Source organism: Sciurus vulgaris (genome assembly GCF_902686455.1).
Source record: "Sciurus vulgaris genome assembly, chromosome: 1".
Lineage (NCBI taxonomy): Eukaryota > Metazoa > Chordata > Mammalia > Rodentia > Sciuridae > Sciurus > Sciurus vulgaris.
The window spans coordinates 30,716,151-30,736,767 of NC_136461.1; the positions used below are offsets into that span (position 1 = coordinate 30,716,151).

The following is a 20,617-nucleotide window of genomic DNA, read 5'->3' on the forward strand; positions in this document are numbered from 1 at the left end:
CAGGCTTTAAAACCTCCCTTTTTGCTTCAAAAAGGAATGTAAGGCTCATAGGTGAAATGGGTGGTGTATACTCTTAAAGAAGTAGGTAAAAGAAAAGGAAGGAGGATAAGGGAGTCATAGCCAGGACTTAAAATACAAATGTGATGAGAATGATTGCTTTCAAGAAGGATGGAAAGAGAGAGGACTTTGGCTACTATGTTCAAGAGTTTCTGAGGGAGCAAGAGCAGAGACAATCATAGCATAATAGTTAGGTTCTGAAGGATCTTAAAGATCATTTACCCAACCATCCATCCAATACTTCTTATCTCTCTCCATGAAAACATTCCTCCCATAAAGTCACTTAGTCCCTAGCAAAATACCTCTAGTGGCAGGAGTTCACTATTTCCATTTGGGATAGAATCAACTATTCATTTTATGTTGAGACAAAGACCTTCTGTTTAAATTTCTGCTTATTGGTTCAGTCTTTGGAGTCCCTCAGATAGTTTTCTCCCTCTTTGACTATCTTCAAGATATGTTCACATCATCAAAACTATGACCTCTCTGACCTTGGCATCCTTAGGACCTTCAGCTTTTCCTCTACAACATGAGAAAGAGAGAAGTGTAACAGAGATAAAAATGAATCAGGACCTGGGTTAGCAGTTAGTGGTAATAGGTCAGAAATATCATTACATGTTATATAGGAAGGTTAGGAGATGACATTGAGAATTTAAAGCCAATAAGTAAGAGACAACTGAGACAGGTAACATCATTATTTTAAATTGTCCATCCATCCATCCATCCATCCATGCATCCATCATCAATCCATCCATCCATCCACCTATCCATCCATTCGGCACATATTAAACATCTCCCCAGAAACCGAGATACAAGGCACTGTAGGAGAAAAAGAAAAGAAAAAGATTAGGTTATTGAGGACCTTGAGGAGCTTATATTCTATAAGGACTGAAGTTAGTTGGAGTACTAAACTACTAAACAAACAAAACAAATAAACTAACCAACCCTTGGGAAGAACATGAGACAGAAATGGACTTCCCAGTGGGAATTGGCCATCATTTCCGCATTGGAACTCGGGTATTCTTGTTCAGGAAGGAGAGTCTGAGAAATACACTGATAGGAAGTAAGGAGGAGGGGATGGTAGAGGGGCCCTAGAGAAGCTGCTGAGGAGTCTCCTCTTCACATCGATGCTTTCCCTGAGGAAGATATCCATTAAGAACCGGCATGTCTAAGTACTTCCAATAACAGTACTCACAGGATCCTGACTTAGTATCCTTTTCCGACACTAGAGGACCCTTAGGAAATGTAGAGATTAAATACATGGTAGGGCAGCAGTGACATTGAAATTTGAAGATTGGGGGAACAATCAATGCAGTCTCTGCTATTTACTAGCTATAGGACCTAGGAAAATCACTTGACATATATATATCTCAATTTACTTAATAATAAAATAAGATTAACATTATCTCCCAGAGTTTTGTGAAGATTATATAATGTGAGGTAATGGTGTCTAGTACAGAACCTGACACTAAGTAGGTATTCAAAAAAATTTTTTTTAAGAAGGGGGAGTGATAGCAAAAGAAATATAATTACAGAATAATTTGCTCTTTCTGTTCACATGCTGGGCATCCACACTGGGAAAGTTAACAAGGAATAGAGCCTTCCTCCTATGGAGACATTAGACTAGAATCCCCCTAGAATGTGAGTAATTTTCATCAAAGCAAAAATTTGTCTCCTTTCCCCACTACTCCATCTCTAATAGTATCAACTCCCAGGTAATAAGCTAAGTGGGGATGGCAGTTTAGGATATTCCTCTTAAAATCATATATTAGGTGGGGAACAGGAACAGATATGCTGCTTTCTTAAATGGGTATGAATGAATTACCCCTTTATAGCCCCTTATCCCTTTCTGGGAATCCCACATTTTTACCTACCTTACTGCCAGGTTTGGGACCCCTCTTCTTTGGGAATTTCAAAGATTCAGCTGACTTGGATGGGGTAGAGATGGGATGGGAAATAAGGGTCTTGGGTGTTCGACCCCGCTTCTTTCCTGGTTTACGCCCCCTCTGCCCTGGTTGATGCTCCAAGACAGTTTTGGTGCTGCTGTGGATGCTGGGCTTCTCAGTGTTCACATCAGACGCAGGGAAGGGATTCTTTGGAATCACAACTGCAAGAAAAAGACTCATTCTATCACGCCCTCCTTTGCCTGCATTCCCATCCCAGACAGAAGGAAAAAAGAATTTGCACTTTTGCTCAGGTAGTTTTTGCCCCAGGGAGCTAGTTTCCTGTTATTTGACCTAAATGTTTGGAAAATTTCAGAAGAAAGCTGAATTTCAATTGGCTAGAATTGAAGGTTTTTAATTATTTCTAGTAGATGCAGCAAAAATATTAAAAATGTCTCCCCAGGTATCTTAGAGAAGCATTATGACCTAAGTCCAAGTTGAGGCACATGATCAGAACCATAGGCTCTGGGTTAGAATGGCTCTCAGGAACACACAATCTTTTCTTGTTGAGAATGAAGATACAAGGCTCAGAAGAGAAAATGATGGCTTCCCCAGGTAATGCAGTGAGATGGGATAAGGACTTCTGTTTTGAAACTGAGCACTGATGACCAAGTCCACATCAATCAAATTGAAGTTTTAATCTGATAATTGTAATAAGGAGTAGTGAAACACATGGAAATATAAATCTGATAGCATGTGTCCTTACCTTAAAATCATTTGTTCCCTAATGCCTTTGAGGAGAAGTTTAAATTCTTCATTCTGATTTTCAAAGGCTTTTTGTGCCTTTGCCCCTGCCATGCCCCAGTTATGTTTGATGTCATTTCCTGTCACCATCTTCATGTTCCAATAGCCCTACACATTAAGCTCTCTATTATTCTTGGTTAAGCACACATCAATACTAAATTTTCAACCCTCAACCCAGGGCTGCCTCCATTCTGAGACTTTCTCTGACCATGCCCTATTCAGGCAGAGCCCTTCACAACTTCTAAAAGATTCTGTAGACATCTGTGTTAGAGTGCTTCTTAATTTTACTCTTCTCCTTAAATTGAGAATTTTTTTTTGAAATAAAGAATACCTAATTTGTTCCACAAATAGTTATTGAGCACTTACTATAGGTTATGCACTGTTCTAAACCTTGGGGATAGAACAGGGAAGAAGCAGTTTCCACTCTCATGAAGCTTGTCTCCTAGAGGGAGAGACAGAAAGTTGACAAACGAATTCACAGGTAATGTTAGACACAGAAAAGTATAAGGGTAAGGAAACTGGGGTGGATGGGAAGTCCTCTTCAAGGAGATGATATTTACACAGAGTTCCCAAATGTGGCAAAGACACAAGTCTACAAAGATCTGAAGGAAGAACCTTCCAAGTAGAAAGAGTAACAAATGCAAAGATTCTAAAATGGGACTATGTTAGTGTGTTGGAGGAATGGGTAGGAGTCAGTATAGCTGGAACTGAGTGTGCAAAAGGGAGAGTAGAGGGAGATTAGATTAGAGAAGGAGAAGCAGGAAGACTGAGTAGGACTCTGCAGAGTATGAAAAATGAATTGAACTTATTCTAGGTAAAAAGGGAAGCCACTGAACAGGATAGTGACAAGACACACTTCAAAGAACTGTTTTGACTATTCTGTGAAGGGGACAAGAGTAGAATTAAGGAGACCAGTTGATTATAGCAGATGGGTAGAAGATGCAGAATATGTTCTTCAAGTACAGTGAAATTTACATAGAAATCCATGACAACTGTAGTAAGTCTTACCCATATGGAAAATGGTGATACTGGACCCTATGTCACACTAGACAAAAAACAAAAACAAAACAAAACAAAAAAACAAAACAAAACAAACAAACATGAAAACTAAAACATCTAGAAGAACAACAAGGGAAAATCATCAAAACCTGGGTTAGGCAAAGACTTATTAAATAGGGTATGAAAGCATTAATTATAAAGGGAAAGAATTATATATAACATTATTAAAAGAACATTTCTGGATTGGGGTTCAGTGGTAGAGCACTTGCCTATCATGCACCAGACCCTGGGTTTGATCATCCTCAGCACTATCACCAAAAAACAAAACGAAACAAAGCAAAAACAAAAACAAAAACAAACTAACAAAAAAAAAAAAGGAAAAATAGAAAAAAGAAAAAAAATTCCATTCATCAAAAGACAACACTAAAAAATGAAAAAGAAAATTCAGAGTAGAGAAAAATATGTGTCAGAAAATTAATATCTAGCACATGTGAAAATGAGTAGTAGGAAGATTGACAACCTAATTTTAAAAATGGATCTCAAAAGGTACTTCACAAAGATGGCAAATAAATATATGAAAAGTGGCTGAGTATTATTATCAGGGAAATGCAAATTAAAATTATCACTATCATACCTCTACTCAAACCGCCAAGATTAAAAGGACTAACAATAGCTAACAATGGTGAAGATGTGAAGTCACTAAAATTCAACTTTATTGGTATGAACCTAAATAACTTTGAAAAATTGCTCAGTGTATATCCTATGACCTAACAATTCTATACCTAGATATATGTCCAAGAGAAATGAGTATGACCACCAAATTATATGCACTAGAATATGTACCAGAGCATCTTTATAGAGAGGCAAAAATGGAAACAATCTAATTGCCCAACAGAAGAATGAATTTTTAAAATGTGTATACTTGTATGGGGGAATGCTATACAAAAATAAAAAAGAATGATTGTTATATGCAGCAACATTGATGAATTTCATTGCAAAAAAATGTTAGGCAAAAGAAACCAGGATATATGACTCACTTTATATGAAGTTTGAAAACAGAAAAACTAATCTAGAGTGTTAGAATAGTAGATACCTTTTAAGGGGGTTGAGTAGGGAAGGTTTTGACTAAAAGAACAAGTGAGTCTTCTGGGTGCTGGAAATGAAATGTATCAATATAAAAGAAACAAACAAAAAAGACAAAAGATAATGGTGAACTGGAATCTTAGAATATAATAACATTATTGAAAAGGATGAGAAGTAGTTGGATTCAGAACACACTTTGAAAGAAAAGCCGACATAATGGGATGTCAGTGAAGAGAAAATAAGCAAACAGAAAACAAAATTATACTGAAGAGATTCTATTAGGATCATATTTAGCTATACTTCATTTATGTATGATGTGTCAAAAGGCATTATATTGTCAGGTATAACTAATTAGAACAAATGTAAAAAAATCATATTTAGTGTGGTGGCACATGGCTATAATCCCAGCAACTCAGGAGGCTGAGGCAGGAGGATTGCAAGTTCAAAGCCAGCTTTAGTGACTTAGCAAGAATCAAAATTTAAAAAATCACTTAATGAAAGATAGCAGCCACAGATGATCTAATATTACTGGAATATGGGAGAATAAAGATACCATTCACTGGGATAGGAAACTTAGAATTTAGTTTTTAAATATGCTTCTTGTGATATCCTATTAGATATCAAAATACAGAGATATTAATTGGGCAAGTTAATATATGAGTCTGGAATTTAACAGAGAGGCTAGGATTAGAGATAAAAATTTGAGCATCATCAGTTTGTAAAGTCATGAAACTAGATGAGATCTTGTTGGTATGAATACAGAGTCAAGAGGGAAGAAAAAATTTGTTTCTGAGACACTCCAATATTTAGAAGTTGGAAAGTAGAAGAGGATCTATAGCAAAGGACATTAAAGAATGACCCATGAATGCAGAACATGAGAAGAGTGTGAAGTCCCAGAAGTCAGTGAGAAAAGTGATCTACTTTTGTAGCACCTCCGCCCAGTGATCAAAGTTGACATCAAAATGGGACACACTGACATGTGTCTCCTGATGTGATGCACTGAGGGTACCAAATCACATATGTGTTCTCTCTGCCCACAGTCAGCAATCATGAATCACACAAACCAAAAACGAGGCACATTAAAAATAATAACTGCCTTGTCAATATCATGAGAGGAAAAAAAAGACAGAACTATTCCAGATTCAGAAGACTAAAGTAATACACTGTTAAGGTGTAACTGTAATTGAACCAAGGACCTCACTCATGCTAAGCATGTACTGTACCACTGAGCTGTACCACAGCCTAAATCTACTTTATTGACAGTAAACATCTGGTTTACTTCAAGTTTTCAGTTATTACAAATAATATTACTATGAGCATAATTTTATACATATGCTGGTTACATGTGTAAGAATTTCTTACAAGTTCATACCTAAAACTGGAATTGTTGAATCATAAGGTATATACATCTTCAGATTTATTAGATAATGCATATGGTGCCCCCAGGGATCCCTTCTGAACTCAACATCACACTCAGTAGGCTACACGTGGCATCAAATATTACTTTATAGATAGTGAGGTCCTTGGTTCAATTTCTAGTACTGGCATGTGTACACACACACAGATTTTTAAAATGTTACAGTTAGCAGTTCTCGGAGTGTGGTATGGGGACCCCTGGTGGTCCTTAAAAACCCTTTGAGGGTCTGCATATATTCATAATGACATTAAACAGTATTTGTCCTTTCACATACATTCTATTGTGGTGGAATTTTCCAGAGGTTACATGTGTGGTGTCATCACTCTAATAGCTAATGGAATATATGCTAGTATATTCTTCTATTTACTTGAAATACATTTATTATTATTATTATTTTTACAAAAGCAGCTTTCTGTATATACTCTTTGTATATAAACATGCATGTGTTTAATGTATACATATGAATGTGGATATATGCATATATTCATAATCCACAATCAAAGCAATAAACATTTACTATCTCTAAAACTTTCCTTGGGCTGGGGAGATGCTTGCCTTGCAACTGGTAGAGTGCTTGCCTTGCAAGTATAAGGCCCTGAGTTCGATCCCCAGTACTGCAAAAAAAAAAAAAAAAAAAAAAAAAAAACTTTCCTTATGTCATAGTCTCTCTTTTCTCTCTGTGTGTGTATGTGTGTGTGTGTGTGTGTGTGTATAAAGAACACAACATGAGATCTAACCTCCTAACAAAATATTAAGCGCACAATACATATTTTTAATTATAGTAACCATGTTGTACAGCAGATCTCTAAAATTTATTCACCTAAGTAACTGAAATTTAATAGCCATTTAATAACTCCTCCCAAGTCTCTGGCACCCATTATTCCATTTTGTGCTTCTATGTATTTAACTCTTTTTGATACTTCATGTAAGTGGAATCATGTAGTATTTGTCCTTTTGTGAGTGGCTTATTTCACTTAGCAAAATGTCCTCTCGGTTTATCCATGTTGCTACAAATGGCAGGATTTATTTTTCTCTTTCTCCCTGTCCTTTTTAAAGGCTGAATTCCACTGTGTACATATATAGAATTTTGTATCTGTTCATCTGATAATTGACATTTGGGTTGTTCCCATGGAATATGTGCTTGTACATTCTCATTTTTAAAAGAGCTTAGTTCGTGGTGGGGATGGGGCTCAGTGGTAGAGCACTTGCTTAGCATGCAAGGGGTCCTGGGTTTGATTCCCAGAAGTGCAAAGGGGAAAAAAAAGCAGCATAAGTTTTAATTTTTACTATGCTGATATGGAAAGAGAGAGAGAGAAAACCCACATTCATGAAAGCTCTTTGAGGTCATTAGAGATATAAAAGTCCCTTGAGATCAAAAGGTTTGAGAACTGCTGGTCCATAATTATAATCACTTCTTGTCCTCTTTTTTCTGGATTTGGCTAGGAAAAAAACATAACCCTCATTAAATTCAACTCTCCACCTATTCCATACGTTAGCTTGAGCAAAATAAGGTAAAGGGCCTCACTTTAAATTGATTATGCTAAACCCCGAGACTGCCCCAAATTTCTTCAATAATAGACCATGGAATGTAAGCTGGGCAGAGAGGTAAGAGATTCACTTTGGAATCATATGACGAAGTACTAGGTTCTTAGTTGGTAACCAGTACTTGCTTGTGGAATAAAATGTAGAAAATAATTTTGCTTCTCTTTTTTCTGTAAGGCTACACATAAAGGTCCATGATGCCAAAGGAGAAGAGGTTACCCATTCTGGCCTGAAAGACTTGGATAGAAGAAACCAAATAATTATACTGAACAGTTTTGAAAAATCAGGTTATGCAGGTCTTGTGTGAGTAACTAGTACAGAGATTAGGCTATGTGCTAATTTCAAAGCTTCTTAGTAAATGGATTTTCTTAAGCTATCCTGAGGGACTCCAAGATTTGGAAGTTCTTTCTATCAGGAAGTCCTGACCTGCCTTGTCACATTCTAGCTTAATTATCCTAGTTGAAAAAAAAAAAGTTGGAGTGGTATCAGGAGACCAAGGATCTAATTCTAGTTTTGTCCCTTATGGTGTGACCTTGAGTTTGTAATTTAAATACAATCTTATTTTTCTAAAAGTAAATAATTAAATAATTTAATGCCTGCTTTTATTCAGAGAAATACAAAGGATAGGAAAATTGTTCAAAACATTAAAAAATATTTTTAGCTGTAGATGGACACGATATATTTGTTTATTTTTACATGGTGCTGAAGATAAAACCCAGTGCCTCCCACATGCTAGGTAAGCGCTCCACCACTGAGCCACAACCCCAGCCCTGTCTAACACATTTTTATGTTACTAAGTTTGACAGAATTAGACCCTTAATCAACAGTACTTTGATAAAGTTCTTACACATTAATGATTACACTTGGCATTCATGACCATCTTTGAAGGCTGAGATTTATCACCTCCTCTGACAACCGAGGAAAGTGAGCCTCAGAGAAGTGAAAGTGGCAGAGCCAGGCATGAGTCTAATCTTTGGATCTAGGAGGTAGGAGGAGATCTACATTGGTAGGAGCCCAAGGACTGTCAATTTATGTGTTAATTAATTTGACCCCATTAACTGAAGCGTTAGTATAAAGGCTTAACAAACATCTATGTTGGAAAAAACCCCAACATGATTCTAGCTCTAAATGGGCACAACCTTAAGAAGGCTGGGCAGAGATCTTTGCACAACCAAGCATAATTCAGTGAGTGTGGAAGATACAAAATAAGCCTGAACACCTTGGTCAGAAAGTAATGAGGTGCTCAAAGAAGGACGGGGCAATGTCAAAAGGACACAAACCAATTTCAAGGGGCATTCACTGGCTTGCAACAATTTGAGCATCAAAACAAATGATAGTAACAAATTACAAGTCACTGAATAAAATTGGAATCCACGTTTGGTAACTAAATAAGTACATAAATAAATTGGGAAGAAGGGAAACCTCTTGCTTATTTTAGAATCCCAGTTAATAAATATCTATGAAATGAGTAAATTAGGAAATAATTAATTCAAGCAAGATTCACCAGCAGATGCTAAAACTACAGAGTGAACATTTGATAAGAAACAGGACATTTACAGTCTCAAAGCTTTTCTTTATAGGACAATTAATTAATTATAAGAGAAGCAACTCTCAGTGAAGCAACTTGGTATATGCAGTCTGAATAAAGTAAGTAAAGTTACTATTCACAGTAATGGGACAGATAGTTATCATGTACCTCCAAATGTGATGCTTTGAAAAGAATGTCATAGCATTTATAGTCTGAATTTAATCATGAGCTAACACCAGACAAAACAGAATGAGAGTCAATCTGTACAATAACTGGACAAATATTTCTGAAACTATATGAAAGTCATTAAAGACAAGAAAGAAGAAGAGAACTACTCCAGATCATAGGAGACTAAAGAGACATGACAATTCATGAACCAGAATTTTCTTTTCCTAAAAGATTTACAGTATTGGGACAACTGGCACAATAAGAACAGGGTTTATAGATTAGACGCAGGTACTGTATCAATATTAATTTTCTGGTTTAAATAATTGTAGTCTTAGTATTATATCAATATTAATTTTCTGATTTAGAAACTAGTACTATTGTCTACATAAAAATGCCCTTGTCTGTAGAAAAACATACTATGTTATTTAGTAGTAAAGAAATTATGTGTGCAACTTATTGTCAAATGGTTCAGAAAAATGTGTTATGTACTGAGATACTACTAATGTCAATGGGATAAAATGTTAATATTTGGGGAATCTTGGTGAAATCAGGGGGAATTGTTTGTATAACTGTTGTAACTTTTCTGTTAAGTTGAAATTATGACAAAAAGTTTCTTAAAGGATTCAGTGGGGACAGTGCCAAAATGCATACTTACATAGGACTATAAGAACCTAGAGGAGAAATGACCAACACTGCAAGGAAACAGGAAGGGACAAGAGAGATAGGCAAGTGAGGCTTGTCAGGCAAAATGTCAAAGTGACATTTTAATTAATCACTGAACAATTAATAACTGTATTAGGAAAGGGCACAGGTGAAGGGTGGGTAAGGGTACAGAGCAGACAGTATGGAGAGAGGAATGGGAGTTATAAAAGAGTATGGTTATATGAAAATGTATGGCTAGTGTTGTGGGACTTAAGTCCATAATATGGTGAAATAAGCATGGTTTAAAAGAGATGCTATAGTTAGCTTGAGAAGAGTCCACATAATATTTAAGGAATACGCTAGCACTAACACAGACTTTGCCAGGGGACACAGGGTAGGTAATATGGTTCTACACATGGAAAATGCAAAGGTAAGGTTCACTGCAAAGGCAGAAGCGTATCTAAAACAACATCACAGCACATAAAGATGTGTAGAAATGGTTTCCCCTCCTTGACAAATTTCTTCTCAACTGTGCACGCTGTGTGTAACTAATCCTTATTCCCTTGGCTACGATAATGACAAAAAATGTTGCTAAAAGGCAGATATAAACTGTTAAGATTATGAATGAATGGAAGAAATAGTTGACATGTACATGTTCCCTAATGATGGAGTTCATCTTGCTGAAAGGAACTGACTTTTACTGAGTGCCTAATATGAAAAGGGTTCTATACTAAGTGCAATGGTAGTATGGACAATCCTCATTGCCATTACATTTCACTGGGAAGCATCAGAAGCAGTACACACTTTAACTTCTAGTTAAAACATTGGGTTTTAAAGTCATGCCTATGAAACACTTAAGTAACTTGGTCAAGGTCACCAGTAAAGATTTAGGGTTGGGTTTGATTCTAGGAGGTCTAACTTAAAAGTCTTTGCACTTTCTATCATACCATACAACTTTCTTCTTACTAACTAAAGATTCATCCATTCACTAATTCATTCACTCATTCATCCAACATTCAGTATTGAAAATATATTATGTAGCAGGTAATACTGTAAGAACTAGGAGTACAGTGGTAAATGAAGTTTCTGCTGAGCTGAGACTGGAATGATAAAAGGGAATCGAGCATGTGAGGATCCAGGGAAGAATGTTCCAGGCAGAGGAGACAGCAGGTGCCAAAGCTGCAAAGAAATAATGAGCTTGAGTTTAAGACAAAGAGAAAGGAAGAGAGACTGCAACAGGACGAATAAAAGAAATCACTGTACAAAATCAGAAAACTAGATGAAGTCAGATCAGGTAGGGCCTTCTGGGTCTTGGTAAAGACATGGTCTAATTTACTTTTGAAACAGGCTGCCCTCGGTACTCTGTGGAGAATGGACTCTAAACAGGCAAAAATGAAAGAGACATCAGATAGGAGGCTATTTGTAAAAGTCCGTGCAAGATATGATGGTGACTGAGATTAACATTAGGGTACAAAGAAGTGGATAAATACAAGGTAGTTTTAAAGCAGAGCTGACAGCCCTACTAAATTAAATGGAGCAGGGGGAGGGAAGGAGGAATTTAGGATGAAATTTAGGTTTTTGGACATTTACCAAGATAGGGAAAAATTAGAGGAGGAATAGATTTGGAAGGGGGCAGGTTAGGAATTGAAAATCTCTTTTGGTTATATTGTGTCCTAAATGACTTTTAGATCTCTAGAGATGATGAACAGGCAGTCAAATAAATGAGTTTGAAGTCTGCAGAAAGGTCAAGAATTGAGATATAATTCTGGTAATCATTAGCATATAGATATGGAATCACTTAGGGAGCATATGTGTAGGATAAAATAGGGGAGGACCTAGGACGGAGCCCTGAAGCACTCTAGCAATTAGAAGCTGAGAAGTAGAGAGTGCCAGCCGAGAGAGACAGAAGGCCAAGGGAGACAGACAGAGGAAGACTGAAAGAGAATGATGTACCAGAAGTGAAGCCACAGTAGTGTTTCAAGGAGGAGAGAGTGATCAATTGCACTGAAAATTACTCAGAGGTTATGTGTGAGTGCAGGGAAGGCTTTGCAGCAAGGGAAGTCAATGTATTCTTGCTAAGAGCAGCTTCACTGATTCAGTGGGAATGAAGGACAACTAAAGAAGGCTAAGGAGAGAGTAGAATAGAAGATGATAGAAATAGTGACTACAGAAGTCTTAACCCTGTGTAGTTAGCAAAATGGATGCCCGAAATTACCCACCCCCTAATCTCTGGAACCTGTCAATATGTCATTTACATGGCAAAAGGGATTTTGCATATGTAAATATGATTAAAATTTTTAAATGGGAGATTATCATGCATTGTCCAAGTTGGCCCAATCTAATCACATGAATCTTCATAAGTGAATAACATCTTCAAGCAAGAGGCAGGAAAAATAAAATAGAAGGAGAGATCTGAGAGTTATGAAGTGTGAGGGCTTGACTCACTGTTGGCTGACTCTAAAGATGAAAGGGGCCACAAGCCAGGGCACGTGAGCAGCTCTAGAAGTTGAGTATGGCCCCCCAAGCCAACAGTCCTACAACAACATGAAACTGAATAACCCCAACATTCTGAATGAGCCCTGAAGGAAACCCTTCTCCAGAGTCTCCAGATAAGAATTCAGACTAGCTGACACCTTGATTTTGGCCTTGTGAGACTGGAGCAGAGAAACCACTGATCCCACATGTACCTCAGACCCAAAGAACTATGAGATAAGAAATGTTTTGTTTCACGACACTAAAAAATTTCTGGTTATTTGCAACAGTAACAATAGGAAATTAATTCATTGTGAAACTTCAGAGACATGGGGCATTAGGTAGAACAGAGAGGCAAGGTCATGGGAGAGATTAGAGGTATCAGAGTACCTTTGTATGCTGATAAGGGTGTTTCAGAAAGAAGGGTTTGGGGGAGGCAACTAGTAATGTAGGTGAGAGGTCAGAGAGGGTGCACTCAAGAAAACAAGGGGGAGGGAATGGCTTTTGATAGTGCAGGGACTCTTCATCTATTTTAATAGTAGGCCAGGTACCATAAACTATGCCATAATCTCCCTGTGTTGCTGAGGGTTAGCTCTGGGAGTCTGCCTGGGCAATCAATGGTGATCTAGACTCTTCCCCTTGGTGTGCTCTGTTGGCCCCTACATGTAATACATTAAAATCTGAAGACCTCTTTAGAACACAGATGTTGGACTATACCTCACATTTTTCTAAGGCCATCTCCACAGTAGTCATTCCAATCTAACCTGGGCTGATGGCTAATAAATATGCTTTAGAGCCATACAAACTTGAGTTATATCATGGCTCCACTACATACTTATTGCATGACACTGGGCAAGTCATAAACTTCCTGGGGATTTTTTAAAAAAAGTTATTATTAATAATCACCTCATGATTTTATAAGAATTAGAGTTATTGTAAACTATCTTGCACAGGGCCTAACACATGGATGCTCAATAAATGTTAACTATTCTACTCAGTCTTATCCTCAGTTTTAAATTGTAGTAAAGTATACATAATTTACCATCTTAACCATTTTAGTGTATAATTCAGTTTATTAAATATATTCATAATGTTGTGCAAAACATCTTTACCATCTATCTCCATAACTTTTCATCTTAAAAAATGGAAACTGTTGGGCCTGGGGTTGTGGCATTCAACTAGCAAGTGTTATGCATTGGGTTCGATTCTCAGCACTGCATATAAATAAATGAATAAAATATCAACCATCAACAACCAAAAATATATATGAAAGAAAAATTTTTTAAGTGGAAACTGTATCCATTAAACATTAATTTCTTCTCCCCACACCCCACCTGCCCAGCCATAGCAAACACTATTCTACTTTCTTCTGTATAATTTTTGCCTATTCCAAGTAGCTTACATAAGTGAAATCCTTTGGCACTTGTCTTTTTGTGACTGGATTAATTACCGCTAGAATAATGTCTTCAGGATTCATTTACATTGTAGCATATTGAAGAACTTCCTTTTCGAGGCTGAAAAATATTCCATCATAGGTATTCTGCTTTACACATTTGCTATAGTCTGGGTGTTGAATGTCTCTCAAAGGTCCATGTTAAAGATTTGGTACCCAGAGTGATGCTACTGGGAGATGGTAGAATCTTTGAGAAGTGGGGCCTAATGGGAGGTCCTTAGGTCATTGTGGGTAGGATCTTGTAGGGGTTTGTTCCATTACATGTTCCTGCCATAATGTGCTGCCCTTGCCAGAGGCCCAAAGTGATAGAACTGCCTGACTGTAGACTGGAAACTTGAGAAGTATGAACTAAATAAACCTTTAATCTTTATAAGTTAATTGCTTCAGGTATTTCATTATAGTAATGTGAACCTAATACAACATACATCTGTAGAGAGACATTTGGGTTGCTTCTATTTCTGCTACTGTGAATAATACTGCTTTGAATATGAGTATATATATCTATATATATAAATATCTATATATTTGAGATCCTTCTTTCAATTCTTTTGAGTGTATACTAGTAGTAGAGTTCTGAATCAAAGAGTAATTCTATTTTTCATTTTTTTGCCTGATTGTTCCTCACAGTGTTAGCCTGTCCTTTTATTTATTCTTTCCCTTCATTTGTTCATTTTAGATATACATAACAGTAGAATGTATTTTGACATATTATACACACATGGAGTATAACTTATTCTAATTAGGATCCCATTCTTGTGGTTGTACATGATGTGGAATTTCACTTTTTGTATATTCATACATGAACCTCTCTCTCTTAAGACAGCCTATTCTTTTAAATGTTAACAATATTCTTTTATGGTGCAAAAACATTGGAATCCATAAATTGATAGAGTCTATTAAGAGACTGGCATGACACCAAAGTCAAGATTTTGTGAAAAGTTCATGGGCTTTGGAATCAGAAAGATCTGGTTTATATTGTGGGTCTGTCATCTGCAAGTGGTATAATGCTGTACAAGTCATTTAACATTTCTCAGTCTACAATCTCATCTGTAAAAAGGAGCATAGTGTTGTTTATGAGAAGTTGTAGTAAAGTGCCTACAAAATGCGTATCAGGTCCATGACCAATGTTTACTTTCTTCAGTTCTCCTAACCCCAGAGTAATTGCACAAAGATATGGGTGCTTCATTAATTTTTTTTGAAGTCCTGGACTTTTGGTGAAATAAAGTATTTTCCCCCCTTAAGTACTAGTATAGTAGTACCTCTAGGAGAGGGGAAGTGATAGTAGATAAAGGATCCAGGTCTCGATTCCTTGTCCAATACTCGTCCGTTACTATGTGTGGTGGGTGAGACCCAGGGCCCAGGTTACGCCATGTACCTCCAAGATGGCGACTGGCAGAGAACCAAAGGGCATGCTGAATGCGCCTTGAGAAAAACAGGAAGCGTTTACCACTGGCTGTATGATAATTACTTCAGCCGCTTAGTGTGTGGACAGATATATCTTACATGTATGCTTGAGCTTGTGATCGCTTGACCTTTAATAGGATTGGATGGACAGATCTGATTACAATTGCTTATGCATGAGACTGCTTATATATTGAGGGTGTTATCCGAATAAAGCGGAAGCTGCTTCATGAACTTCTGAAGTGTATGTGTCGTTTGTTCCGCTAGTCGTTGGCAAGCAGCAAGTGATGGCCTGTACGGGGTGTGGTCAGCGCTCAGGTAAGTAATAAAGAAGAAAAATTTTCACTAGCACAGTCAACTAGCAGTCAAGCTTTAAGGTTTAACGGAAGGTTCCCCTAGTGAGGGAGCGTAACGAAAGGCTGTCCTAAGAGACAGCAAAGGACATTCTGTAGTAAATGAATATGTGTAAGGTGTTATTTGTGTTACCTTTTCTTGTTTGGTTTCTGTTTGTTGTTGTTGTGGCAATATGGACATTAGTTCATTTCTGTCTGACTGCCAAAAAACCAAAATTTCAAGAACAGTTAAGAGAAGGGGAAAAAATATTAGAAACTGTAAAAGAAGAACAATCAAGTCGAGCTTCTGAAAGAGAAAGTAGATGTTTAGACCTCTGTGCCTCCGCCAGAGCAGTATTAACTCCAGAGATGGGAGTACAACCAATACCAACTTAGGTTGTCGGCCCATTACCTAAAGGAACAGTGGGACTAGTTCTGGGGAGGAGTTCTTCTGCTTTAAAAGGATTAAATATTGTCCCTGGAGTTATAGACCCTGATTTTACAGGAGAAATAAAAATCCTTGCTTCTTCACCAAGAGGTGTAGCAATAATAGCTCAGGGTGATCACATAGCACAATTGTTGGTCTTACCCAGCTGCCATGATCAATATCCATCAAAGAATATTATTAGGGGAAATAAAGGATTAGGATCTACTGGCCAAAATATGGTCATGTTAACATTGTATTTAAAAGATAGACCTATGACAAAGTTAGTGATAGAAGGCAAAAGTTTTGAGGGCTTATTAGATACTGGGGCTGACAAAAGTATTATCAAAATTACAGAATGGCCCAAAGCCTGGCCACTTCAACAGGCAGATCAGACTTTAAGGGGATTGGGTATAGCTTCCAATCCTAACAAGAGTGCAGTCATATTAAAATGGAAGGATGAGGAAGGTCATAGTCCTTACGTCCTTGAACATCTCCCAGTAAATTGTGGGGGAGAAATATTATGGAACAGATGGATTTACATCTCACATCCAAGATCCCATACAGTAATCCAAAAGCTAATGAAATGATGTTAGCTCAAGGACACATATGGGGAAAAGGTCTTGGGAAAAATAGTCAAGGACCTATTTCATCCATTTTAGTTACTCCAAAACAAGATAAAAAGGGATTGGGTTTTCATTAGGGGCCACTGAAGCAATTAAAATAACATGGAAATCTGATAAACCTGTCTGGGTCCCTCAGTGGCCCCTCTCAAAAGACAAATTAGAAGCGGCCCAGCAATTGGTTAAAGAACAACTAGAGGCTGGACACATCAAACCATCCACCTCTCCTTTCAAAACACCAATATTCATAATAAAAAAGAAATCAGGAAAATGGAGGCTATTACATGACCTAAGAGCAGTAAATTCTATAATGGAGCCCATGGGACCTATTCAATTAGGATTACCTACTTTATCGACTATCCCAGTTAATTGGTCCTCCATTGTAACTGACATAAAAGATTGTTTCTTTTCCATTCCTTTACATCCCTCAGACACCAAAAGGTTCACATTTACTGTGCCCTCACTTAATAACAGTTCTCCTAATAAAAGATATGAATAGATAGTTCTCCCACAAGGCATGGCCAATAGCCCCACTATGTGTCAAATATATGTAAACAAGGCTATTGAACCCATACACCTAGCAAACCCTCAATTTTTAATCTATCATTATATGGATGATATTTTGCTAGCTCATAAGGAAAAACCTGTCTTACAGCAATGTTATAATTCCTTACTAAAGTCACTGGAAAGATGGGGCTTACATATTGCCATTCATAAAGTACAAATGACGGACACCAAAAACTTCCTGGGATCTATCATAAATGCAACTATGGTTAAACCCATAAAAATTACTATTCGGGTGGACAAACTTAGAACTTTAAATGATTTTCAAAAACTTTTGGGTGATATTAATTGGATTAGACCTTACCTTCATTTACCCACCTCAAGTTTGGGCCCCCTGTTTGATATTCTTAAAGGTGATTCTGACCCCCTTTCTAAGCGGGTACTTACCCCTAAGGCTCGAACAGCTCTCAAGCTTGTTGAAACAGCTATGGAAAAGTTTCATCTTGATTGTATTGACCTAGCTAAGCCTTTATCATTCTTTGTCTTGGCCACAAATAAGTTACCCACAGGAGTGTTTTGGCAAAAGGGTCCTATTCTATGGGTTCACATGAATTATGCCCCTAACAAGGTCTTATCCTTGTTTACTGAATCTGTGGCAGAATTAATCCTTAAGGCATTAAAAGTATCCCTTTCCACCTTTGGATCACATCCCTCAACAATCACTACTCCATATACTACTGATCAGATACAATATCTTATTAATAATTCAAATTCATGGGCTATAGTCTTTACTAGTACTTCTGCTGTGTTTGACAATCATTTGCCATCTGATCCTCTTCTCCAATTTTGGAGTTAACATCCTAAAATTTTCCCTAAAGTCACCTGAAAAGAACCTATTATAGGAGCTACCCTTATATTTACTGATGGATCAAAAAATGGTACAGGTGCTATTACTATAGATAATGTTACAGAAACATTGCTGTTTAATACTCTATCTGCACAACAAACAGAACTATTAGTAGCTATAGAAGTATTTAAAACCCATCATGAGCCTTTTAACCTATTCTCTGATAGCAAATATGTTATTAATGCTGTTCAAAATTTAGAATTAACTGGTCTGATTTCCTTCACCTCCACTATTACTAAATATTTACAATGCTTACAAAAACTTATCTGGGACAGAAAAGATCCTTTTTTTATTGGGCATGTTCGGGCTCATACTGGCCTTCCAGGTCCTCTAAGTTTACACAATGATTTAACAGACTCAGCCAACAGAGACCCCACACATCTTTAATGCGCTTGAAAATGCAAAAACTTTCCATTCCAAATTTCACGTAAATGCTTCCACTCTACGTACATATAAAATTACTAAGGCAACAGCTTGGGACATAGTCAAGTCTTGTGCTAAATGTGCTACACTTATTCCTAACCCCTCGTTAGGAGTAAATCCAAAAGGGCTTCAGCCCAATCATATTTGGCAAATGGATGTAACTCATTATTCAGAATTTGAAAAACTACAATTCATTCATGTGTCTATTGATACCTTTTCAGGATTTATTATGGCCTCTGCTCATCCTGGAGAAAAAACCAAAGATGTAATAACACACTGTTTACCCTCTTTCTCCATCCTGGGGGTTCCCAAACAAATTAAAACAGATAATGGTCCAGGATATATGTCCCAGGCCTTTAAACAGTTTTGTTCTATCTTTGGTATTCAACATGTCACAGGAATTCCCTATAATCCTACTGGACAAAGCATTGTTGAGCATGCCCATTTAACACTTAAAAACATGCTTTATAAACAAAAAGGGGGAATAGGGGCATCATACAGATCCCCAAATTATCTGTTGCCTTGTTCATCTTAAATTTTTAAAATCTCGATTCTGAGGGCCGATAGGCTGCTGACCATCATTCAGAGCCTAATAAAAAACATCTACCTCAAGTGCTCTGGAAGGACATTCTATCGGGACAATGGAAAGGCCCGGATCTGGTGTTAATCTGGACTCGAGGATCTGTTTATGTTTTCCCACAGGATGCACAATCACCAATTTGGGTGCCGGAGAGATTGGTCAAGGCCTCAACAGAGAAGAAGATGAGGAGGCTTCTCCCGCTGATGGTGTTGGCGATTTCTCACCAAGTTAATGGAGGAGACTCGCATGAACTATGGGGGATAGTAAAGACGTGGTCCTATCCTGTACCCCTTACCAACTCTTCTATTCTATATCCTCCTATTTTTACAACAATTGGCCACATTTCTCCAGTCTGTTGTTCAATGGGGAAAAGAATGGTTTGGGTTTTTGTCCATGGGAGGTTTATTGTGTGTTGTAGCTGTTCTGTGCATATAGTGTTTATACAAAATGCGTATACATCGGCACAGAGAAACAGCCATTATTCGCCAAGCTCTCGTCGCAACTGATGCTGGCTCACCCCGCCAAGTCTGGTTAAATATGCTGGACTGGTAGTCAAAGATGGGTAAGATTCATGGGGAGCTCATACCGACCTAAAACAGGAAATGAGGGCTAGAGCCTCACTGCCGATGACGGGTAAGGATGTGGCTCCGTCCTGGACAACCTAAGACAGGCACAGTCTCTTTTATAAACAGAAAGGGGGAAATGTGGCGGGTGAGACCTGGAGCCCAGGATACGCCACATGCATCCAAAATGGCGACTGGCAGAGAGCCAAAGGGCATGCTGAATGCACCTTGAGAAAAACAGGAAGTGTTTACCATTGGCTGTATGATAATTAGTTCAGCCGCTTAGCACGTGGACAGATATATCTTACATGTATGCTTGAGCTTGTGATCACTTGACCTTTAATAGGATTGGATGGACAGATCTGATTACAATTGCTTATGCATGAGACTGCTTATATATTGAGGGTGTTATCCGAATAAAGCGGAAGCTGCTCCATGAACTTCTGAAGTATATGTGTCATTTGTCCCGCTGGTTGGCAGCAAGTGGCAACTATGCTAAATTGCCCTGAGTTCCTATAAAGTCTCTTGTTTTCTGACTCATCTTTTCTACCCTCAAATACATATATGTAAGTGCACACACACACACATACGCACACACCCTATCTTAGTATATCTGGTCTAAATCTGTCAGTTGTTTGTTTTTTTCTTAAATTCTAAACTGTTCTAAATTTACATTTGATACTATTGAATTTAATAATATTTTGGCTAAATACTACACTAATATAACTTCATGTCTTTGGGGAACAGAAGGGGAACTGTTCATTCTCTAATTAGTACTTTCATTATATAACCAGAGCATGCATTTTTAGTGCTAA

The 20,617-nt window shown here is 37.5% G+C and overlaps 1 protein-coding gene across 22 annotated transcripts in view; it reads right to left on the reverse strand.

The window, feature by feature from the left end:
- SCMH1 (Scm polycomb group protein homolog 1) overlaps positions 1–20,617 on the reverse strand; it is a 348,969-nt gene that overhangs the window by 36,283 nt on the left and 292,069 nt on the right. For 21 of the 22 annotated variants that reach the window (XM_079113208.1, XM_079113218.1, XM_079113217.1 and 18 more), the window contains one exon: positions 1,929–2,161. The exons of the other annotated variant lie outside the window; for it this stretch is intronic. In XM_079113208.1, coding sequence (XP_078969334.1) covers positions 1,929–2,161 — 233 coding nt within the window. The remainder of the gene's footprint in view (positions 1–1,928; positions 2,162–20,617) is intronic. 22 annotated transcript variants of the gene reach the window in all.